Source organism: Neoarius graeffei, chromosome 3 (assembly GCF_027579695.1).
Source record: "Neoarius graeffei isolate fNeoGra1 chromosome 3, fNeoGra1.pri, whole genome shotgun sequence".
In the NCBI taxonomy this organism is placed as follows: domain Eukaryota; kingdom Metazoa; phylum Chordata; class Actinopteri; order Siluriformes; family Ariidae; genus Neoarius; species Neoarius graeffei.
In genome coordinates, this window is record NC_083571.1 from 71,499,700 (window position 1) to 71,525,914 (window position 26,215).

Here is a 26,215-nt window from a genome sequence, read left to right on the forward strand (position 1 = left end):
CACAGCAAAGGAAACGTGAAAAACTTCCACCACCTGGAGACCGGCTGCTCTGGACAGAGCTCCCAGTACCTGCCCAAAGAAAGAAGAGAGATTGAGCACAGGGTAATAGTCAACGTTGGCTACCAAATCTCCAAACCGAGGGAAAACGAGATACTTATCCTAGGCAGCAGAGAGCTAGCAAAGAGTTAACATGGACATACAGGACCAGCAGAGGAAGGAGTGCAGCCACCCTGGTTGCCACACCTACATACAACCACTCACTACTAATATACTAACCCGCACACTCACACACACACCTCACAGACACTCAAGAACAATTAGCTGGTGCATGCAACACCAGAGGCACTACACAACCCCAGCCACTAATCACCAGACAACAAAAAGTAAATCAAAACACAAGACGTAAGTAAATTAAATCAGAAATACATAATCGCAAACATAGCCCGCGTTAATTGTGAAAACAATAAACATCAACTCAAACAGGGGACTAGACAAAATAGCCAACGCAGAGATAGAATGGCTGCCCCAAACAGATGTGGACTAACACAAGATGGCAACGGAACAGCAACTTGCCGTCGGTGTGGGAAGCCGCGGCGAGTGTACGATTCCACCTATAACACAATTCGCACAGCGATTACTAAATGGTAGTGGCCAACCTTATCTGAATGGCGGGCAAAAATTAAACATACCAACCGCAAATACCGAACAATGCTAAATGAAAACAGGCTCACTGATTGACGAGACCGACACGATTAAACCGCTCGCTAGAAAGAGCAGAGGGTAAACGGGTTCACTAAACACGTAAACAATTGGTACGAAGGCGCAAATATAAACAGCCTACCTTCAGCTGGTTCCGGTGTTGTTCAAGCCACCGCTAAGGCTTGCCCAGACCTCGATCATAAACCTCGACTGGACCAAAAAGAACACTGCAGAACGAGCCCGCATTAAAGTTACAACGCGGCAGCTAAGAATTAAAGCCAACAGCTGAACAAGTTACAAACTACATGATCATGTTAATTTCCTACCTGAAGGCAAAGAGCCCCTGGCAACACTACTCCCAGCTGAAATGGGAGACTTCACGCCAGCCACCACACAGGTGCACTGGCTACAACGCCACAGTGGAATGAAAGGATCCTACGGTACTCAATACTGACTTTTTATCAGAATAAAAGTCGCGCCAGTACTCCCCTTGCTTGTGGCTCCGCCAACCACAACCCTGAAATAATCATGACTCAGATTGAGGGGTGTAGCCCAATCGGTCACACGTACATTTCAACAGGAATGGACAGAGGAATTCGCCTTTGTGGGGTGAGAGGGTTCTGCTTTGTGTCCAATAGGCCTATACAATGACAAGATTGCATCGATGAAACAATGAAATAAAGCGGCACTTCGAAACACGCCAAGCTACATTTGCGTCAAAATATTCAGCGGGGGACAGGAGGAAGACGGCATGTCAAGAGCCTCTTCATTATGAAAAAGAATATATTACACTCAAATTGTTGGTCATACGTAAAAATGCATTTTAGTTGTATTCAGCGTCACTTTTTATATATGGCTCTCACGAAAATGTATTTGAAAATATGTGGCTTTCATGGCTCTCTCAGCCAAAAAGGTTCCTGACCCCTGCCTTAAAGGTTCCCGACCCCTGCCCCTCCCCTGTGTGGAGAGCGAGAGTGAACTTGAGTGCCTGTTTGGAGAACATTCTGAGCGTTGTCCATTGTTGTCCAGGATTTGATAACTGGTGCTGTTGCAATACATGTCATGCAATAGGCGTGTGTGCGTAAAATTATATGGTAGTAAACCGCCCCCCGCCTTTTTTTTTTTGAGTCGCCGGACCCACCCACCTCCTGCATTCCAGGACCTCCCACTTCACAAATTAAGCACTGGCGATGAGGAACTTACTCCTGCGTTTTGGTTACTTTTTTTTTTCAGTCAACCTGCTGACTATTTTTGCATAATTACGATGGCTACTACAACGCTGTTTCTAAGTTTTTTTTCTTCCCGCGCCGGGGGAGCCCGCCATACCATTCAAGTCGTGGGAAAAGATGTTCAACAACTACTGCCTGGTCATCGATGTGGAAGGACAAAAATGGACTGAGGCAAGACGACGTGTTCTTCTACTTCACTGCCTTGGCACAGAAGGCCAATGGATTTTCTACACTTTGCCTGATACTGGAGATACACTGGCATCTGCGCTGACTGCCCTGCATGGCTACTTCACACCAAAGGGTAAATGTCGTAGTGGATCGACACGCATTCAGAAAGCGAGTTCAGTTAGCAGACGAGACAATTATTCAATACGTTGCTGCTTTGTGCCAGTTAGCTGCTACATGTGAGTTTCCTAACACTGAGGACATGATACGAGACCAGCTAGTGGAACATGTCGCAAATCCACGTATCAGAGAAAGACTGCTGCTAAAAACAAAATTGACACTGGAGGATGCTATTACTCTTGCTACTCAAATGGAGACTGCTGGAGAACAAGCCAAGGCTATGACTAGTCGTTGCTTACCTGTTCAAGCGGTCCAAGTTCAAAACAAAGGGAAAAGTAGGCAGCCGCGTAAGAATGCCCGATATGTTCTGCCGACGAGCCACTCCACCTCCATTCCTTCTTCCAATGCCACTTCCCGTGCATGTTTTCACTGCGGGTCTGATAAGCATCTCGCAAATGCACCCGATTGCCCAGCGATTAAAGCAGTTTGCAAAGAGTGCAAGAAAAAGGGACATTTTGTGCGCGTGTGTAGGTCTGCACAAATGTATAAAGTACAGCAAGTGGAAGTTCCAGAATACACTCTGCTCTTACTGCAACAGTCTGAATCGCCTGCAAAGCTCCATTGCATTGTGGACATTCGCGCTGGAACTGCGCAAAAGACTGTGAAACTTACTGTTGACACTGGGGCTTCAGTGTCTGTGCTGCCAAAGTGCCTGTGTAGGTACATTCCACTAAGAAACTACATTTCCCATCACCAACTTCCGCGTTGACCTACGTCACGCCGGGGCGGGAGCACCAACGAAGGCACAAAAGACCCGGAAATGCTCCGCCCTTCCTCTTTCCGTCTCTGGACCGGTGGTCTTCAGACACAAAGAGACTGCTCGTTTTGCGGGCAAACCCGAAAACACTTCTTTCTTGCAAGAATCAGAGTTTCGCGCTTTTCTTTCTTACCCTTGGCCAAGGTAAACTCCAGAGTCGCGCGATCTTTAAACTCAACCTGAGTTACAACCGGTTTATTCGTATTAGAAGTGACGTCACGACTGTCGCTCAAACGCAGTTTTAATTAAAAGTTAAGAAGCGATTGAATCCTTTTTAACTCAAAAGCGCTGTGCATATTATTCTGATCAGAGACTTCTCCTCACGAACACTGAAGTTCGGACCAAGAATCCTCTGCTTTCCACGGGAGCCACCCAAGTGTTCCGCTGGACCAGAAAGTTCTCTACGCCTCCATCACGAGCGGCTCACGTGCTCCAACAGCGAGGCCCGAAACTACAACTGCGAATATTTCTTCATATCTTGCTAAAGGCAGGATTAAGTAAGATTTGGGCATTTGGGCATAAATTAAGATAGTCTTAGGAATTTGCTTTTATTGAAATAGTGTGAATTTAAACCCAGGTTTATTGTTACACTGTGAAAACACGCAGCGTGTTGATTTATTTTGTTAATCTCTCAATTGTTTTTAATAGATAGGCTGTGCATGCTTTTCTTTACTACTAACATATTTAGTTCTCTTATTATACATCTTGACCGCATTAAGGCCCTGGTCACACCGCCCGAACTTTGCTGGAGCGTTCCTTGAACGGTAGGGAGGGGGGGCCGAATTTCGACAACGCTCGTCACCGCGCACAAAATGGGGAAAAAAATCGAAAACATGGGCATTGGCTTAGCAGTGCACCGCTGAAGCCGGTGTTGCTTTAGCGTTGGTTTAGCGGTAGCGAGCGGTAGCGAGCGTTGGTTTAACGGTGACGCAAGCGTTGGTATAGCGGCGTTCTGCGCATGCGGGCTTTGGCTCGGCGGGGGTATAAAGTTGGTTTAGCGGCATACCGCTTGTGACTACGGAGCTGAACGGATTGTTTTGATACAAGTTCTGATAGATTTTTGATAGAAGCTCCACCATCAGCTTGTCATACAGTCCATGTTCAGGCCTTCTCAGTATCCACTGTCTGACCCACACAACTCTGTCTCTCCTTCTTCTCTCTCTTCTCCTTCTGTCAACAGCTTGTTGCAATCTGAGGAGGTTCTGATTCTGCTGCTGGACTAGTGCACCAATCATAGCAAGTCTCTCAGCATCCATGGTGATACAGTTTTACTGTAACTTTGAGCAAATTCGATATAGATGAGGTCTGAACTCAACGGCAGCTCGATTCCAAATGAGCTCCTGGTCCATTTCTCCCCGTATTTATAGCCAAATTCTGGTCCCGCTCCGACACCTCTATTGAGGTATTTCACCTGACGTCACAGGGTCACGTGACGCCCCGGTGTAAGCCATTTTGGACGGCAAGCTAGCTAATGTCAACAACAGTAGCTAGTATGTTACTGTAGCAATGTTTACGTTCAGTCATTTGGATGACTGTTAAAACATTTCAGTCTCAAGTTTTTCCTTTACTGGATTTACTAGTTTACTGAGCCACTAGCTAGCCGGCCAGCCAGCCCCGGAGCGCTAGCTAGCCGGCCAGCCAGCCCCGGAGCGCTAGCTAGCCGGCCAGCCAGCCCCGGAGCGCTAGCTAGCCGGCCAGCCAGCCCCGGAGCGCTCGCTAGCCGGCCAGCCAGCCCCGGAGCGCTCGCTAGCCGGCCAGCCAGCCCCGGAGCGCTAGCTAGCCGGCCAGCGAGCCCCGGAGCGCTAGCTAGCCGGCCAGCGAGCCCCGGAGCGCTAGCTAGCTAGCGCCAGCCAGCCCCGGAGCACTAGCTAGCCGGCCAGCCAGCCCCGGAGCGCTAGCTAGCCGGCCAGCCAGCCCCGGAGCGCTAGCTAGCCGGCCAGCCAGCCCCGGAGCGCTAGCTAGCTAGCGCCAGCCAGCCCCGGAGCGCTAGCTAGCTAGCACCAGCCAGCCCCGGAGCGCGCTCAGTAAACTAGTAAATACAGTAAAGGAAAAACTTATAATGGGCCATGTCTCAACAGACTAAGAAGTTATTTCAATGACATTTAATAACATTTTGTTTATCCTGAGGACCGAAAGTAAATGAAAATGTAAACAAATCTTAGCTGTCAGTGAACAATCCTGGTGGAAGCAGGTAAACGTCGTTCTCTAAGCCTGCTAACCTCAATTTTTGCAAATGCCTCTCCCTCTGCTCGCCCTGTAAATGCCCTACGTCGCTGGATAGTGAAGGTGTTTTCTGCATCTCGCTCCTTTTTCTTTTATGTTTTTCATTTGTCGCCTTCCTCGCATTCAAACTGATTCGAGCCGTGCCGTCCAAAATGGCAGCATCACATGACTTGGTCACGTGAGTGAAATACCTCAATACCAACGCCAAACCAAAGTTCATCGCCGCCATGGATAGCTGCTTCAACGCCCGACACCGTTCCAGCAACCCCGTGTCCGCTTGTAAAATGCTTACAACCGCTCCACCAAAGTTTGTGCAACGTTTAATCGCCGCCCGGGCAACGCTGGCGAAGCAGCAGTGGTCCAGCGTTCAAGATTTCTGCGTTGGCCTAGCGGACCCAAGCGTCCACGAACTTGCGTCTAGCGGTGCCAAACTTTGACTGGGCATTGGTGGAGCAGGGGTGAACTTTGCCGGGGCGGAAAATTGCCCCCTCCTCACCGCTCGCAATATTTTGTGCAGCTCAAAACCTTCGGAGCGGTAGGAGGGCCCCTCGAGAAACATCAGCGGTGGCCGAGCGTATACGGCGTTGTTTTAACGGGGACCAACTTTTGTTAAACGGTGGTGAACGGTTACGAGCGGTGATGAATTTTTTTCACCGCTCCAGGAACGCTCCAGCAAAGTTCGGGCGGTGTGACCGGGGCCTAAGATTTCAGGGGATTCAGTACTGTTATAAGCTAGTGAAATTGGCCTATGGTTGATTTCTTTTAGCACACATTAGCATCCAAAGCTAATTCCTTTGTCTTTAGCAACACGTGCTCAGTAGGCCTCACCAGGCCTAACAAACACACTTTAGCTAGGCCATAGGGCCATTCACAAACACACCCCTTTTTAGCTAGCCACACGGCTAATTCCTTTGTCGTTAGCAAGCTAGGCTAACCTTTGCTTAAGCCTAAAGGCCTACACCATGTGCTCACTCACAAGCCCACGTTAGCCAGCTTCCCTTTGTCTGCTTAGCAACACAAAGCTAACCTAGGCCTACCACGTGCTCAGCAGGCCATCAGGCCTGATAAACCACACCTCAGCTAGAAATCCACATCCTAGCTTTTTGTTCACACACAAGGCCTCTCACACACACCCTCATACACACACACACACACACACACACACACACACACACACCATATCACTGTTTGTATATATTGATTATCCAATTTTATCTTTGTTATAATAAATTCATTTATTATCAAAGCTGTGTGTATTCATCTTGTTGGTGTTCCAATATATCTGAAGTCCCCAATCTCTCAAAGAATTCAAAAAGGTGCAGATGATTTATGTAATATGGTAAGTGATCAATAATAATTTGGAATATACCATAATTTAGCTGTTTGGTAATTTATCCAGGATTAATGAAACGATTCACTAAATGATTCACTGAATGATTCATTTGAATGATTCACCTGAATGATTCAGTTCAAACGATTCAATGAGACTGATTCTATGGTATGATTCAATTCAAATGAGTCAAATTAAATGATTCAATGGGATTGATTCAATATAATTAACCTTCAAATTTAATGAGACTGATTTAATGAGATTGATCACTTAATATTAATAGTAACTGTGATTGTACCTACACCTGGTTGAGGACAGCTTCAAGGGAATACCACTACAACCACCTGCTGCTCGCCTGGTTACATACTCCCAAATTCCAATTATGGTGCTCGGTTGCATGCCTGCTACAGTGCTGAGAAATAATGAAACCTGCAAAGCAAACTTTTATGTGACTGAGAGTGGAACTCCATTGATGGGCATGGATTTAATTACTGCTTTGAAACTGCGTATTGAAGGGGGCACAGTGCTTCCTGCTTCACCTGCTTGCAACTCACCTGCTTCCAACCCAGTCCTACAGCTCTCCATGGACAATACTGACTCTCTGGCTGTGGGCTGTGTTAAAGGGTTCATGCACAAGGTCAAAATCTGTGAGTCCGTCTCACCTGTCCGTCAGAAGCTGCGCTGTTTGCCCTTCTCTGTTAGATCAGCTGTGTCTGATGAACTGAACAGATTGCTCTCTGCAGGGGTGATTGAACGAATTGACGCATCACCCTGGGTGTCGCCTATCGTAGTGACACAAAAGAAGACAGGTGGCATCAGGATGTGCGTGGATCTAAGGGAGCCGAACAAAGCCATAGTGGTAGACAGCCATCCTTTGCCTCATATAGAGGAATTACTTGCTAGACTTGCTGGTTCGACTCTGTTCTCTATGATTGACCCTGAAAGTGCCTATCACCAACTTCCTCTTCACCCAGACAGCAGGGATCTTACCGCCTTCATAACCCATGAGGATCTCTTCAGATTTTGCCATGTGCCCTATGGGTTAGCTTCCACCCCTGCTGCCTTTCAAAAGATGATGTCTACTGTGTTGGTGGGAGTGTCCAACGTCCAGAACTATCTTGATGACATAATATGTCATGGGCGTACACAAGCTGAGCATGATGCTGCACTGGATACAGTGTTGCAGCACCTGAGAAAGGCAGGCCTGTGCTTGAATGAGAGAAAGTGCCAGTTCAGACAGCCCAGTCTGCGCTTCTTAGGACACTTAGTGACTGCAAAGGGCATTGAGCCGGACAAAGAACATGTCCAAGCTATCAAACAAGCACCACCACCAAAGGATGCAGCTACCTTGCGTTCCTTCCTTGGCATGCTTTCCTGGTACAACAAGTTTATACCCAATTACGCTACTGTAGTGGAGCCATTACGTGCTTGCCTTCGCACTGACACAGAGTTCAGCTGGACTGCTGAGATTGACAAGTGTTTCATTGAGGTGAAACAACTGCTGGTGCACAGCCCTGCACTAGCTCTGTACGACCCTACTTTGCCCTGCATCATCTCTACAGATGCCTCTGACTACGGCATAGGCGCCGTCTTCACTCAGATACACCCCAATAACAGCGAGCGTACTGTTGCTTTTGCGTCAAGGACACTTACACAGGCTGAAAGGAAGTATGCAACTGTGGAGAAAGAAGCCTTAGCGTGTGTGTGGGCAGTGGAGAAATGGAGGACCTACCTCTGGGGACATAGGTTCACCCTGCGCACCGACCATCAGGTCTTAACTACACTTCTCTGCACTAAAGGGGCTGATAGGGCTGGAATGCGCATCGCCAGGTGGTCAGCACGACTGCTGTGCTTCAATTACGATGTAGTCTACCGTGCTGGCACACAGAACCAAACTGCAGACTGTCTGTCTCGCTTACCCTTGCCTAATTCTGATACTGACGAGCGGGAGACAGAGCCTGAGTTGGTTGCACTGCTTTCCACAGCACAAGCAGCCATTACACCTGCTGAGTTTAAGTCTGCGTCCAGGTCATGCACAGAGCTCTCAGCCTTACGTCTGTAGATTCAAAAAGGCTGGCCTATTTCCCAAAAAGCATTGAGCTCTGATATTCAGCCATACTTCAAAATGCGGAATGAATTGAGTGTACATGGGAATCTAGTGCGCCGTGGGTCTCACTTCGTGGTGCCTCTGTCCCTGCGCAAAACACTAGTAGTACTGGCACACTAGAACCACCAGGGCATAGTGTGAACTAAGCAACGTTTGCGTGAGTTGTATTGGTTCCCTGGAATGGATGCACTGGCCCAGTCATACATCTCTGCTTGCACACTCTGCCAAAGCCTGGATCGTACAGCAAAGACCTTCGCCGCACCACTACAGCCTGTCCCTCTACCTGCTGCTCCGTGGACCAAGCTAGGCCTTGACATTGTGGGACCATTTGAAACAGCCAACTGGAATTGCAGGTATGCCATTACCTTAACTGACTATTACTCCAAATGGCCAGAAGTGGCATTCACACCCTCTATCACTACAGAGACTGTAATTGGCTTTCTCAGTGCAACCTTTAGTCGCTATAGCAATCCTGAGTGTATAGTGACAGACAATGGCCCACAACTAGTTTCCACTGCTCTTTCCACATTTCTTGCTGAACGCAATATTGAACACACCAGAGTATCTGTGTACCACCCTGCATCTAATGGTGCTGTGGAAAGATTCAACCGAGTGCTTAAAAGTGTGGTGCAAGCTGCCATTGTCCAAAATGCACCATGGAAAGAGACAGTGACAGACTTCCTGCATACTTACCATGCAACACCACATGCCATGACAGGTGTTTCGCCTTTTGAACTTATGTTTGGTCGTAAGATGCGGACCAAGCTTGCTGTTATGCCATTGCCAACCTGTTCTGACCGGGACGAGGAAGTGCGCCACCGGGTCGCCAACCGCCAATCACAGGTGAAGGCATACTGTGACAAAAAGAGGGGGGCGCACACTCCTGCTTTTAAAGTGGGAGACAGAGTACAAGTGAGGAAACAGACTCATGTTCCCAAAGGCCATCCCAAGTTCACTCACCCAGTTGAAATACAGAAACAAGTGGGTCCCTGCACGTTCGAACTGGCTGATGGAAAAATTGGCATTCTTCTCAGCTTACACGAGTGCCTGATGCAGCTGAGAAGCCACCAGATCAGCACGCCGATGCCAAGGACACCGTGGTGACATCTTCAGAACAACCTACTGCGCCTGCTGAAGGATGTGCACCTGAGAGAGACAAACCTGACCGAGTGCATCCGGCTAGAGAACGTAGACCTCCTGAATGGCTTAAAGATTATGAGGCCTGAGAAATAAAAAAGGACTGATTCATATCCTTTCAAGTTATGCTAAAAGTGAATTCATTGTTCATTCATATTCTTTAAAAAAAATGGCTACATGTCAATTCATTGTTGATGCTTACTTATGCTTAAAGTGAGTTCATTGCTCATTCATATTTAAAAAAAAAATGTTACCAGTTAATTCATTGTTGACGGTTATTTACTTTAAAAAACAGGATATGCTTGTGCTTTCTGTGAACATTCCTGTGCTTATGCATTAAGTTCATTAATGATTTCTACACTCTAATATTAGGCCTTACTCTTTAGCCTATATTAAATGCCTTACGTTACAGGGATACTCAGAAGGTATTGTTATTACCTCACTACAGGAAGAATTGTTTTACGTTGTGGGGGGATGTTGTGTCTACTGCTACAGCCACACCACTAGGTGTCTCCGTGACCTACCTGTTTTAATTGATATGTGTATATGGTAGAGGAAGTGCAACCATGCAGTTATGAAGAAGACGCTGTACTGTTAAGATGCCATGCACTGAGTTAGATAAAGATATAAAACGTACACCGGTTCCCTGCTGATTTATTACATTGCAATATAACACCTTTGCTGCCACATTAACTAGCTTTGATAACCTGCCCTTACTGGTCAGTGGCAGACCACCATACCACACAACAATACAAAAGGACAAAACAGATTCAATAAAACTTTGATAAAATAAAGTCATCAAGGTCCTACACACATTAAAAGACTTCATCTTCCTTAAAAAGAAAAGCCGCTGTTGGGCCTTTTTACACATAGCATCAGTGTTACTCTCAAATGACAATTTGTTGTCAATAATGGTTCCCAAATAGCTGTATTCTGTGACAACATCAACATTTTCGTTTTGAATAACAGTATGTGTAAAAGATTTCTGAGACCTGCGGAAATCAATTATCATATCTTTGGTCTTGGCTACATTAACAGATAAATAAAACTCTTTACACCAAGCAATAAAATCAACAACAGAACTATGTCCCTTCTCATCATTGTTTAAAAGGCTAACTATGACTGTGTCATCAGCAAACTTCAAAAAATGTCTATTCACATAATTACTTTTGCAATCATTTGTATATAGTAGCAAGAGAAGGGGGGAGAGCACACAGCCCTGAGGTGAGCCGGTACGTGAAACTTGTATGGAGGAGAGGGCACCATTAACTTTTACACACTGTGTGCGCTCTGCCAAAAAATCAACTATCCAACCTATGAGGTTAGACTCAAGGTTAAAGTGGGTTTGGAGTTTTTCAGCCAGCAAATAAGGCTGAATGGTGTTGAATGCTGATGAAAAGTAAATAAAAAGAAGCCTGACATGGGTCTTAGGCACCTCCAGGTGGTGGTAGAGGAAGTTTAACAATGTTAGCATAGCATCCTCCACACCTCTGCCAGCCCTATAAGCAAACTGGAGAGGATCTAGCTGTTGCTCCACCCGTTTCATTAATTCCCACTTAACCAGTTTCTCAAATGACTTCATCACCAGTGAGGTGAGAGCCACTGGTCTAAAGTCATTGAGAACCTTGGGGTGACTACACTTAGCTAAAGGGATAACAGTGGCATGTTTCCAAATTTTTGGAATAGCTTGCATCTGAAGGGATAGGGTGAAAATAAATTGAAAAATTTCACTTAACTGTCCTGCATAAGACCTAAGCACACGGCCACTAATGTTATCCGGGCCAGGGCTTTTCCTTATTTTAGTATGCTTGAACAGCTTCTCGACTGCAGCAACATCAATACTAAAAGCAGATGTGTCTCTGACCTTTTCCCGCATGTCTATGATTTTATCATTAAAATCAACATTTGAAAATCTCAAATAAAAATTATTTAATTCATCTGCCAGCTGCACATCAGAAGCAAAACCTTTTAAAAACACAGTATTACTATTGCAGCTGCTGTTTAGGCCTGTCATAAGTTTCATGCCATTCCACACAGATCTGAGGTCAGACTCATTAAACTTTGACTCAATCTTAGTTTTATATTTACGTTTAGCTTTGGCTATTTCGGCCCGCACAACCTTCCTTATTTCAAAATATGCGATTTTATCACCACTTTTGAAAACAGACCTTTTTTCCCTTAACAGCTTTTTTAATTCTTTGGAAATCCAAGGTTTGTTATTGGGGTAGGAAACAATGGCTTTAGTTGGTATTACGCTTTCCACACAAAAAGAGATAACTGCATAGTGTCTGTCAGTTCATCAATACTATTGGATGAATCCTGAAAGATAGACCAGTCAGTACAGTCAAAACAGCCCTGCAGGGCCAAAGTGCTATCTTCACTCCACACCTGAACCTCATGCGCCCTCACTTTGTCTCTATGCAGCATAGCCCTGTATGTGGGTAGAAGATGCACCACATTATGGTTGGAGCAGCCAAGGTCGGGACCTGCAACAGACTTAAGCTCCCTTGATGGAGCCGTAGCAGAGATCCAGCATCTTATTACCTGCTTATTATTATTATTATTATTATTATTATTATTATTATTATTATTATTATTATTAATGCAAGTCTTTTGATGGCAAACTGATCTACTGAGTGACACCAGTGTTTTACAGAATTTTGTTTTCTGTTTTTGCAGTTCAGTAAAATCATCCTGAATTTGGAGCTTTTGCTCCTCCTTATTGATTTAAAACCTTTATTTGTTTATTTTTTTCTAGCTTTACGAGACCAGTATATCATGAAAAGTAATAAGTGATAGTGGAAAAATATATTGTATAATTTACATTTTTATGAATGTTCCATCTGTTTCTCAAATTTCAGTGCGAATTCCACAAAGTGACAGATGTGGTAGAAAAGGATCATGTGAAAAGGTCGAGTATTTTTAAAAGTGTCTTGCTGAAATTATGATGTTTTGCTGTAATTGTTGTGTTTACATGCTGCTGCTTTAAAGGGCTTATAAGCAGTGAGCTTTCCTCAGGCACACTTCTTTAACGCATACAGTTTCATCAGTACTCATAACTTTCTTTCTTGATTTACACCTCATGTCAATGGATTATTGGATTTATTGTTAACCTCATATAGTATAGACATTACTGTGTTCCAGATGGTCTTTTTTGTTTTAGGATATTTGCAGATTTGTCGGTCAGTGTTCAATACATCCATTCTGTATAGTGATCACTCAGTGTATTCATTAAAGGTTTTACTAACAATCGTTTAAAGCATTTGACAATTAATTTTCTGAGGAAATTTAATAATATCACCTTGCTGTGTTTAAAAAAAAAAGCACCATTTTCATGCGTTGTGTGCAATACAGATTTTGACCACAAGGTGGGAGCAGAGCACAAAACAAATCAGGAACTGGTTCTGGATCAATGTGAGCAGGTTGTTATTGTGGAATACTGATTATGGCCCAAATGACCTTCTGACAGCAAACTTTCATTAATTAAAATAATTTCATTTTCACCCCATACAATTTAATTTAACAGCAAGTGTTCAACTGTTCAAGTGTTCAACTGTTAATGTTAAGTGTACTTCTCATAAGGATAAAAATAAAGGCTACATTGTGACCATGCCTGATCAAAACCTGTACATTTCTGTGATATAAAAATAAAAACAAATGGAATTCAGCTGCTTCTATTTTTGTTTGTACAGTAAGCCATATTAGCTCACAATCAACATCACACTGGTTTGACTTGTGTATGTGAGCATGGTTGTAAATCTCCACCTCAGTAGAAAAGAATGGAAAAAATGCTCAGAGGTCAGTGTTAGAAACCTGAGACCTGATTTTCTGCTTCAGAACAATCAGTGCAGACGTCATTTATTGGTTCTGGCTGGATGATACGTCTTTGTTTCATTTCATAGCCGTCTGGACCTCAGTGGATATACAGTAGGTTCAACTTTTAAAGTTAAATTTCTACTTTAACTAAATTAATCCTCAGTTCAATCTTTTTAAATTGTGTAATTCTGTATTTGAATCTATTTAATTTTTAATTAAATAATGTATATATGCAGTAGCTGTTTACTGGCTCACTGTAGTTTTATGAATATGACATTTATTAAAATTTTTAAAATGTAATCAGTGGATAAGTATAATTTTAGCAAAAAAAAAAAATTATTCCACTGATGGTGCACACACCTTTTTTTCTTTTATACACACTGTTTCTGGAACATGAATCTCACACTGAAGTGAACACTACAGATCACAAAACAGCATTAACTCGCTCTTTCATATGAAGTGGAGATTTCAGCATTAAGTTAAATTCAATTCTGGACTATGCAGAAATATATACAGCTCCTTTTAAAAGTGAATATAACCCAAAATATAGAGTGGGCACAGGACAAGAATATGAATATCAAATTTCTGAATGAAAACTAACTAAATTAAAAATCAACAGCTAACCAACTGCAATTTAATTAAGTAATAAATAATAATAACAACTAAGTGTTATTTTTGCAGTAAAATGCTGAGTGGCATGATGGTGTGATAAAGTGGCGTTCCTGTAACTGCCCAGGAGTTCATTAGTTTTCTAACAGCACATCCCTAAATGTTTTATTCCTCTTATACCACAGCAAAACAATGATTACAAATCTTTATTTATTCAAGAACATCATACATTTTATCCATTTATAGTCACATTTAATCTTCTTGAAGCAAGTTGTCACTGATGTTATTACAGCTATAAACAGTCGTTCCCCCACCAATCTCTCTTTACTCTCTTCTGAGGAGTTCATAGTCCAATATTAAATAGCACTGTGTTATTAATGAGCTTAAATAATTCTCAGAAAAGAAAAGAGAAGAAAGAAGTATTCACTGCTTTTTGGAAGCAGTTTTTGGAAGACAGTAAACTGATAAAAACATCTTTTTGGGATATAAGGCAATAAAAGAGCAATGTTTTGAAAGAATGTTTAAAGATTTAAACAACTTAAACAGGATTAAAACAATGTTTTAAACAACTTAGAACATGGTACCTTTGATTTGAACCTGCCCATTCTCAAGGTAATCAAAAATATTGGAACATGTGCGTGACAGTTGGGTTGTGGGGTTTTTTGTTGTTTCTTTTTTGTTTGTTTGTTTGTTTGTTTTTTGTTGCCCAGGTGTGTCCTGTTAGACTGATTGTTTATGCAATCAATACTGCAGCTCTGAATTTATACTTTTGGTTTAAGCCCTGGGTTTCACCTGTGAAGACTGCATTTGTTGTTAAAAAGGATAAATCAACATGAAGACCAGAGAGCTGTCTATGGGAGGAAAGCAAGCTGTACTGAGACTGAGAAAAGAGTGAAACTCAATCGGAGCCATTACACAAGCTTTGGACATCACCAATACAACAATCTGGAATGTCCTGAAAAAGAAAGAAACCACTGGTGTAATAACAACTAGATATCGAACAGGTCAGGCCAAAGAAAACAACAACAGTTGACGACAGAAACATTCTCAATCTTCTTCTACTTCTTATTTTGGATGCTCCCATTCAGGGTCGCCACAGTGGATCATCATGATTTGCATATTTGATTTGGCATAGGTTTTTACACCGGATGCCCTTCCTGATGCAACCCTCCCCAATCTATCTGGGCTTGGGACCAGCACTAAGAACGCACTGACTTGTGCAACCACAGTGGCTGGGTTCAAGATGAACCTCTACCAAAGTGATGTAAAGCCTAAACTGTGGAGAAAGAAAGGATCTGCTCATGATCCAAAACATGGAGCTCATGGGTGAAGCATGGTGGAGGTAGAGTCATGGCTTGGGTTTGCATGGCAGCTTCTAGAATGAACTCACAAATCATTATTGATGATGGAACTCATCAATGACCCAAAACACACTGCAAGACAACACAGGGCTTCATCAGGGGAAATAAGTGGAAAGTTTTAGACTGGACAAGTCCATCACCAGGCTTTCACCCAACTGACCAGCATTTCATCTCCTGAAAAAGAGACTGAAGGGAGAAACCCCTCAAAATAAACAACCACCAAACATGGCACCTTTTGGTATTAAACACGTTTCTAAGTTGTTGAACACATCTAGATGTAAAAATCAGTAAATGAAAACTGAAATTCTGATCTTTCGGCTCATCTTCATATTCTGACATCAAATCCAAATTACTTCAGTGAAAGCAAAAACAAAAGAATTGGCCTCGCTGTTCAGTACTTTCTGAGGGGACTGTGTAAATCATATAAAACTCCCTTCATGATGAGGATATGAAATGTGAGGAAGGAGAAGTGAATCGTCCATTGTTTTATACTGAATCACGTGATCCACTAAGCAAATTTAAGGAAATAACAGCAGGACAGCGACCTTTTCCTCATGTGTTCTGAGATCACGGCTCTCCATCACACTGCATGTAGTTTGTTTGTTTTAAATAAAATAAACAGCTGTGGAACTTTTTAATGTGAAATTCCAGCTTTAGATTCAGAATATTAGGAACTGAAACAAGTCCATTAAATTGATTTGTATTGTTTTTTTTGTCCAGATTTTTTCTTGTCTGATGTGATGAAACATTTTCCTGGTTTTAAACTCAGGCCTCAGAAAGAGAACTAATTCTCCTGCTGGAAGTTTCTAGACAGGTCAGACTCTGATTCTCCATTGTTAATGTCGAAAGGATCTGGACTCCAACATGTAAATGAGCTAGAAAGCGTCAGCGTCACGTCTTCGTCACGGTATTCACACCGCCCTGTGTAGAGGTGGGAACTGAAAGCCCTTCGCTTCTTTCGTGTCCGCCATTTTAAAGAACGCAGGCGGTGGCTCGTGAAGGTTACAGCGTTCTCTCAGTATAGCAAAAGAATTAAAGTCATGCTGATAAACCACTTTAAACATTCCTGGAACCTGATTTTCTGCTACAGAACAATGTTAATTGTTGACCATTTAAACATCAGTGTCCTCACATGGAGATTTTTAAAAGGACCGTCGTCTGACCTGGAGGAGTTACTGAGATCTTTACGGTAGGAGAAACTGTTTATCAACTTTCTCTTCTCAGAGCAAATCACATTATTCACCTTCTGTAAAATGTTTAATGCTTTATTTAAGTGCACAGGGATGAAATGGAAAATACTGATAGTAATATAAATGTGTAATACCGGATTATAATCAATATTATAAAGCTAAAGTGGAGGTTGAGTTTTAACATGATGTTACATTACAGTTTTATCAATATAGATAAGGGAAAATAATTTTGGCTTTAATAATAATAATAGTAATAATAATAATAATACTGTTTAGTGTAAAATTCCTCCATGATTTGTAAAGACACTGTGGATGATGATAGTTAGTGTGTGACAGAGAGACAGGACAGAGAGCCTGAGTTTTATGGAGCCAAAGTCTGCTTTTACTGGCTGAATTGTTTATTATTTACTGAGATTATTTTGTGTTTCAAACAATGTCAATTTCCAGATAATTATACACTGGGGGAAACACATGACTGTGATGGGAACAACCACCGAGTAAATTATAAAAAATTTAATAAATACTGAAAATACTACAATACTGAAATACTACAATAATAGTTTGTACAAGGCGGCACGGTGGTGTAGTGGTTAGCGCTGTCGCCTCACAGCAAGAAGGTCCTGGGTTCGAGCCCCGGGGTCGGCGAGGGCCTTTCTGTGTGGAGTTTGCATGTTCTCCCCGTGTCCGCGTGGGTTTCCTCCGGGTGCTCCGGTTTCCCCCACAGTCCAAAGACATGCAGGTTAGGTTAACTGGTGACTCTAAATTGACCGTAGGTGTGAATGTGAGTGTGAATGGTTGTCTGTGTCTATGTGTCAGCCCTGTGATGACCTGGCGACTTGTCCAGGGTGTACCCCGCCTTTCGCCCGTAGTCAGCTGGGATAGGCTCCAGCTTGCCTGCGACCCTGTAGAAGGATAAAGCGGCTAGAGATAATGAGATGAGATAGTTTGTACAGTTCTGTGCAAAAATCCTCAAAATTAATGAAAAGGTTTGACATATGGACCAATAAATTAACTCATTTACACTAAACACAACTAAACTAAATCACTTTGTTGTAACTGACTTTAAGCCTCAGGTTCACTGTTGTACAGTTTTATACAAAAATCAGCTGTAAGGGTTTTTGTTTGTTTGTTTGGTTCCCCCCCTGCCCCCCATCTTGGAGAACTTCATATGGTTCTTCTGGACACGGTGGTTCTCACTCTGCTGCTGTTTCCAAAACCAGAACAGCCTCCATTATGGGTTTATCTGCAATGTGCTCCATTACTGGCCACTTATACATTTAATTTTTTTTCTCTAACATTTAATGTTTTTTTTTTAAGTGAAACTTTGGAAATGTGGTGTTTTCTCTTTTTACTCACATTTAATACCAAAAACATCAAACAAACAGCAAAGAATATTGGTGTCTATAAATAAGGAAATGTTTACATCTTTTGCACAGGACTTGAAATGAACAGCAGGGGGCAGTGTTACGTTCTTATTCACATTGTTTACATGTGTAATGACGTCATTTATAATTTAACTCAAGATCAACGCCCATTAAAAACAGAGAAGGAAAGATCTCTGTGGGCTACAATGAGCAAGCCTCGGGCCTGATCACGCCTGCTGTGTGTGAAAGAAGCAATAATGGACTTATTGTCATTTACTGAGAAGAACTTTACAGCCTGACTGCTTTAGCATCATCAGGTTTCTAACTGTATGGTTAATTTAATTATTCAATCCCAAACTGGGCAGAAGCAAAACCTTTTAAAAGGCCATAAAGGGGAAAAAAATCACAAAAGCAGGAATTTACATGTTTCCATTTTTACTGCAGGAGAAACTGCAAACACTGCATTCTCTCTGACTGATAATACAAACTCTCTGCAGCTTCGGTCTCTTTTGGTTATAAAAGTTGTTTGCTTGAGCTACAAACATAAAGCCAGAACAATCAGTGATCCAGGAAGAAGATCAGACCATCAGGTTTTTCAGGAACTAACAGTACGTGTGTTAAACTGATGAGCAAATAAACAAAACACACACACACCCTAACACAGAGCTCTGTATCTGATCTGATCTGGACAATACGGCTGTAACCCGAGAAGCTTAAACACTGAAAGGCAGCTGGGAAACTGAAGCTGATGATTCATTTAAAAACCCTGATGTGTTCCAGTAAATACCCTGAAACATTTTCTGATGAGCTTGCCTTTCTGACACTTGGTTTTCAGCTGGTCATGATTATATAATGACAGCATGCAAATATTACACTAATATTAAACACTGATGCCTGAAGACATGCCCCAACCCTGCAGGATTTCTCAGCACAACTCAGTAAAATAATTAAAAGGATATTGTGATGTGATGAATTATATGGATCGCTTCACATGTGAATACACCACTGAGTCAGGCTCTGCTTCAACAGGCGTTATTCTCGAGTTTTCTTCCTGCAGAGACACAACAGTATATTTCAGTATCGGAATCAGGGTGAGACGTCATCACTCCTGTGGAACTAATGTGACTTTTTTTTTTTTTAAACCAAATCCTCTAAAGTATTCCACATCATGATTATTTTCAGAAGTTTTATTTAGATATTTACCTCTTTAACCCTCTCTGCACTGTGAGCTGAAATTTTCACATCAGTGTAAGTCAGTTCCTCAGTTTCAGACACTAAAGACACAAATGTGATTTAAATTGTATGAAACACATCAAATGTAAAAACTGAACACATGAACAGAAAGATGCGTTACTTACCTTTTTGCTTTTTATTTTTCAGCCAAATCCACACAAATGCTAATATTATGATTAATAACCCCAGAAGTCCAACAGATATCAGGGCAGGAAGCAGTGAACGGGAACGATCAGTTTGTTCTGTGAAGATAATGATATATTCAATTATATAAATTATTTTCACAACATGACACAGACACAAGACGATATGGCTGGGCGAGATGACAAAAACATCACATCATGTATTCAGGTATCGCAGAGGCTCCAACTCTCCCACCATGGGCGGGAGATCTCCCGCTTTAAAGAACATTTAGAAAATCCTCCCAACTTCCCGCTGACAACATAAAAATCTCCCGCCCGCCCTTACTACACATGATTAGTTCTCATCTCATTACCTCTAGCCGCTTTATCCTGTTCTACAGGGTCGCAGGCAAGCTGGAGCCTATCCCAGCTGACTACGGGCGAAAGGCGGGGTACACCCTGGACAAGTCGCCAGGTCATCACAGGGCTGACACATAGACACCAGGGTTTTTTCTAGAAAAATTTAGTATGAGGGCGCTCACCATGGCGAGGGGAGCAAAGCGGGGGGGGGATGGTGCTGGTTGTCCCCCCCCTCCCGCCGTGCAAAGCCTTTGAAAAATGCTCCAATGGGACATTCTGAGACTATCTGAGAGGGAAATTGTAACAAATTGTCTGTCAACATTGAAAAAGAAAGAAGTAATCTTCTTCTGCCCCAGACAGTCTTTGGCTTTCTTCCGCTTCGTGCCGCGGGATGACATCTTTAAATGCCCAAGTGTCAACAAAAACAACTCGCGAACTACTTCTGTCAAAAGCTCCCGCGCTGGTGGGTGAAAGGTCATTCAGTCTCGAGAAATCTCGTGCTACAAGTCAGCTGACCTTGTCAGTAACCCATGTCAAATCTCGCGAGAGCAGCCGCGACAAGTAAACAACATGGCGCTTCAGTCTGGAAAACGCCTATTCGGATTGTTTTTGCACCGTCTGGCGGTGTATCTACTATGATTGGAATATTTTTGGAGCAATTATAATGTATTTGATGATCAGACACATTGTCACGTAGTGTTGCTGGGATGTTTTCACGGAGTCGGTAAGGGGGCGCACGCCGAGAGTAAGAGGGCGCAGCGCCCCTGTTCCCCCGTTTAGACGAAAGCCTGGACACAGACAACCATTCACACTCACATTCACACCTACAATTTAGAGTCAGCAGTTAACCTAACCTGCATGTCTTTGGACTGTGGGGGAAACCGGAGCACCCGGAGGAAACCCACGCGGACACGGGGAGAACATGCAAACTCCACACAGAAAGGCCCTCGCCAGCCACGGGGCTCGAACCCGGACCTTCTTGCTGTGAGGCGACAGCGCTAACCACTACACCACCATGCCGCCATATCATTAGTTAAAAAAATATAGAATTTGATTATGGCCGTAGCCAGCTATGAGGCCCCCGAGGTACAGACCTTGGTCATTTTTAAGAGCTGAAAATAAATTTGTATGCTAAATATTCAACTGGATAAAAAAATAAAGAATAACATTAAAACGTCTCCGTAAAAAGTGCATTGTTAATCATGTTAAACGTTGATTCTGTCTGTGTCCGTTTCGTGCGTGCGGCTCTGAGACCAAGAACACAAAAACGAATGAGCGCGCGACTCAGGAGAGGAACGCAGTGCAGGACACGTTTTTTCATGGTAACAATCAGTGCACTTTCATGAAGCTGTTACCCCTACTCTTTATTCAAACATGGTGGTGTATCCTGATTTTTTTTTCCCCAGAATCTTTTTTTTTTTTGTGTAGGTGTAACGGATGCTAGATTGTGAATGTATCTTAGTTCCATAGGCAGCATGGTTAGGGTATCTTTTGTCCTCATTGCTTGGGCCAGATCAAACCATAAAAGAAGCTTAAATTATTCTTACTCTTGCCACATACATGATTTTTTTTCAAAACTGATGATATTCAGTTCAAACACCATTAAAAGTAATTACAGGAATAGATCTCTTGTGTGACGTATAATTCACCCCCTCATTTAAATATGCCGAACATTTTTCAGCACACGCTTTGCGCATCACGGACCTCGGTGATTTTAAAATGCTGGCTATGGCCCTGAACTTGATACGTTTATGTTGACGAAAATTTATAGTTGACTTTCCGCTTTTCGTGTGTCTGATATTGTATGGATGGACTCAAGTGCGTACCCCGTGGCATATGCCGATTCCCCGGTCGGTACACCGATCGGCGTAACGGGGGGATTGGAGTGAATGCCGGAGGCATGCGTGCGCAGATCAAGCGTGCATATGAATTGAGCGGAATTCGGGACGCCGCGCGGTACACACTTGAGCCACCCAACGTCTTAGCAGTTACCGATAAAGCATACAGATGGCGCTATTAATGATACGCACGAGAGAACGAGAAAACCCGCGGCACTCAACCATTTTGTTTGGGGTTTTTTGCATCTGCATTTATCGCCTGCTCATCTTTAACTCTTTGTTCTTTTGAATGAGAGAATGAAACGAAGTTCCGTTGGTGGAAATGGCGAAAGCCAAACTACGAAGAAAAAAATATCAGAAAATCACCAAGATAAAGTTGGGCTCGCCTGTCGCGATGGTCGCCAGGGACGAATGACGGACTATTTTGGATGGCAGCAAGACGACCCTGTATCTGACAAGATTAGATCACCAGACCAGACGTTAGATTCTAACGAACTTGTCTGACTTTTGCCAACTTAGACTTAGAAACAGAATATTATTAGAAGAACATTATTATCAGAGGGTCTACCATTGGCAATTTATAATAGTCATTATTGACATTAACATTGAATTTAGGCATATTAAAGTTTGGTCTATAGTCACTGGATTTATCTAGATCCGTTACTATTAATAAGAATTAATTGATACGAAATGTGGTGCATCATTTTTATATATATATATATATGTGTGTGTGTGTGTGTGTGTGTGTGTGTGTGTATATACACAAACCCGATTCCAAAAAATTTGGGACAAAGTACAAGTTGTAAATAAAAATGGAATGCAATAATTTACAAATCTCAAAAAATGATATTGTATTCACAATAGAACATAGACAACATATCAAATTTCGAAAGTGAGACATTTTGAAATTTCATGACAGCAACACATCTCAAAAAAGTTGGGACAGGGGCAATAAGAGGCTGGAAAAGTTAAAGGTACAAAAAAGGAACAGCTGGAGGACCAAATTGCAACTCATTAGGTCAATTGGCAATAGGTCATTAACATGACTGGGTATAAAAAGAGCATCTTGGAGTGGCAGCGGCTCTCAGAAGTAAAGATGGGAAGAGGATCACCAATCCCCCTAATTCTGCGCCGACAAATAGTGGAGCAATATCAGAAAGGAGTTTGACAGTGTGTAAAATTGCAAAGAGTTTGAACATATCATCATCTACAGTGCATAATATCATCAAAAGATTCAGAGAATCTGGAAGAATCTCTGTGCGTGAGGGTCAAGGCCGGAAAACCATACCAGGTGCCCGTGATCTTCGGGCCCTTAGACGGCACTGCATCACATACAGGCATGCTTCTGTATTGGAAATCACAAAATGGGCTCAGGAATATTTCCAGAGAACATTATCTGTGAACACAATTCACTGTGCCATCCGCCGTTGCCAACTAAAACTCTATAGTTCAAAGAAGAAGCCGTATCTAAACATGATCCAGAAGCACAGACGTCTTCTCTGGGCCAAGGCTCATTTAAAATGGACTGTGGCAAAGTGGAAAACTGTTCTGTGGTCAGATGAATCAAAATTTGAAGTTCTTTATGGAAATCAGGGACGCCGTGTCATTCAGACTAAAGAGGAGAAGGACGACCCAAGTTGTTCTCAGCGCTCAGTTCAGAAACCTGCATCTCTAATGGTATGGGGTTGCATTAGTGTGTGTGTGGCATGGGCAGCTTACACATCTGGAAAGACACCATCAATGCTGAAAGGTATATCCAGGTTCTAGAGCAACATATGCTCCCATCCAGACGACGTCTCTTTCAGGGAAAACCTTGCATTTTCCAACATGACAATGCCAAACCACATACTGCATCAATTACAGCATCATGGCTGTGTAGAAGAAGGGTCCGGGTACTGAACTGGCCAGCCTGCAGTCCAGATCTTTCACCCATAGAAAACATTTGGCGCATCATAAAACGGAAGATACGACAAAAAAGACCTAAGACAGTTGAGCAACTAGAATCCTACATTAGACAAGAATGGGTTAACATTCCTATCCCTAAACTTGAGCAACTTGTCTCCTCAGTCCCCAGACGTTTACAGACTGTTGTAAAGAGAAAAGGGGATGTCTCACAGTGGTAAACATGGCCTTGTCCCAACTTTTTTGAGATGTGTTGTCATGAAATTTAAAATCACCTAATTTTTCTCTTTAAATGATACATTTTCTCAGTTCAAACATTTGATATGTCATCTATGTTCTATTCTGAATAAAATATGGAATTTTGAAACTTCCACATCATTGCATTCCGTTTTTATTTTCAATTTGTACTAACTTTTTTGGAATATATATATATATATATATATATATATATATATATATATATATATATAAATAAATAAATATATAAATAAAAAATGAAACTCGCCTTCGCACCTACGGCGCTCAAACTTGTCTCCCTCCGAGCTACTCGCAGAGAGGGAGAATCTCCCTCTTTGCAATTTCTCAAGTTGGAGCCTCTGGTATCGTGATATGCATCACAATATTTCAGTACCATAATATCTTTAGTTTGAGGATCATAAAACTCACAATGTCTCAGAAAAATGTACTGTGGGATAACTGATCACAATAATGAGATTAGATCAGATCACTCAGCGCTACATAAGACTCGAACTAATCCCATAATATTTTGATTTTTGCCTCAAATCCATGAGAAACCTGTAACATGATGCTGCAATTGATTAATATTCCATTGCGTGTATTTTTTACGGTATTATTAACTCCACTGAATGTGTTCATGGAGCAAAGCTCACTGAGACTTTCACACTGAAACATTTAAACTAGTGAATTTCTTTCACCAACCAGACTCACAGACCATCAATAATGAATTTATTTTACATCTTAATCTTCAGTCACCTCTGTCTCAGTCCTACATGAATATTCATGATTCTGTTCTGTTCAGAGTGATGGTTTTGAGACTCTGACGTACCTGAGTTATAATAACAGAGCTGTGCGATGTTGAGAGAAGTTGTTTTATTGATGGCAGGGTTTGCAGACACACAGATATAAGAGTTCCTGTTATTCTCTGGGTGTTGTATCTGAAGTGTGAGATTGAGGGGAACACTGAGATCTGTGTTATTGGTGATGGAGATTCTCTCATTCTCTCTGTACCAGGATAACTTCACATCTTCTCCATTCTCCACAGAGCACAGGAGGAAACACGGCTCTGTAGAAGACACGCTTCGCTTTCCTCTTTGATTTCTGATTACTGGAGCTGATACTGGAGCTGAGAAACAGAAACACAGATTTACAGTAAAACACTGAGTGACAGGGTGGTGTGAGTTACTGTTAATGTCGAACATCCATGAAACAGCTGTAGACAGTCATTCGGTCATAAACTCCTCCTTCAGTCCGTCACACAGCGCTGCATGTGCTGCTTTATCTTCTTACGTTTTCCATGTCGTTTGTTTTGGTCTCCGGCTCTGACATCTCATTGGTTTGTTCCTCTAATGTGTTCACCTGTTCTGTGTCTTACTTTAATTAGTTATAAGTTATTTATACCCTGTTGTTTCTCTTCCTCCTCATGTAATTCTGAGCCTTGTTCTAGCTTTATCCCACTTCCCCTTATTCCAGTTTTCTGACCCTGGCATGTGTTATTGTTTTGGAATATGGATTTCCCTGTGATTAGTTTGCCTGCATGTTTATGAACCCGTTCTTTCACTTCTGACTGAAAATACTGGAATGCCCTTCATAAGGGCACGCTATCTCCTTTCACATACAAAATCCATTACTGTATGGGTGAAAACAACACGGAATAGATGATAAATTTTCATTCCCACTCAGTCTTCCGTAATGGATATCAGGGATTCCCACCTGACTGTATTTAACAGAATGCTATGGAAGGACTTTGGCACAAACCATTCGAGACCAGATGTGATGAATCACTGACAAAGCGGCGAGTCCATTGTTGTGAAAAGCCAAAACTGAAACACTGGCTAATTAACAACACGGCACAAGTCGAGCTGCATCATGTCTCTGAGTCTCTTCCTGTTTCTGAACATTTGTTTTGTTCAAGCAAAGTCGATTTATAATATTTTTGCTGATACACTGGGGCTGCTGTATCTGCTGACTCACTCAATCATACAAGCCTGAGCCCTCGAACTCCAGTTCCCGCATAACCAGGAACACCTGCTTTCACTTTCACTCATTACTCCCTTTATTTAAACGCCGCCTTCTGTTAGTCTGTCTTGTTTGTTTTTATTTTCTATCCCGATGCTCATTGTGTTCCTCACTTCTACTGTTGTGTTTTATGCCCGGTGTTTGTTGTTACTTTGACTATCCTGTGTAAATAAAAGTTTTTTGCTCTTATACATTTTTTATATATATATATATATATGGGCGGCACGGTGGTGTAGTGGTTAGCGCTGTCGCCTCACAGCAAGAAGGTCCTGGGTTCGAGCCCCGGGGCCGGCGAGGGCCTTTCTGTGCGGAGTTTGCATGTTCTCCCCGTGTCCGC

The 26,215-nt window shown here is 42.5% G+C and overlaps 1 protein-coding gene across 1 annotated transcript in view; it reads right to left on the reverse strand.

Annotated features, from left to right (window-relative positions):
* LOC132883514 (uncharacterized) overlaps positions 1-25,078 on the reverse strand; it is a 74,671-nt gene extending 49,593 nt beyond the window's left edge. Inside the window, exon 1 of the mRNA XM_060917227.1 lies at positions 24,689-25,078. Within this exon, the coding sequence (XP_060773210.1) occupies positions 24,689-25,061 (373 nt within the window). The 5' untranslated portion in view covers positions 25,062-25,078. The remainder of the gene's footprint in view (positions 1-24,688) is intronic.
* Positions 25,079-26,215: the final 1,137 nt, after the last annotated feature.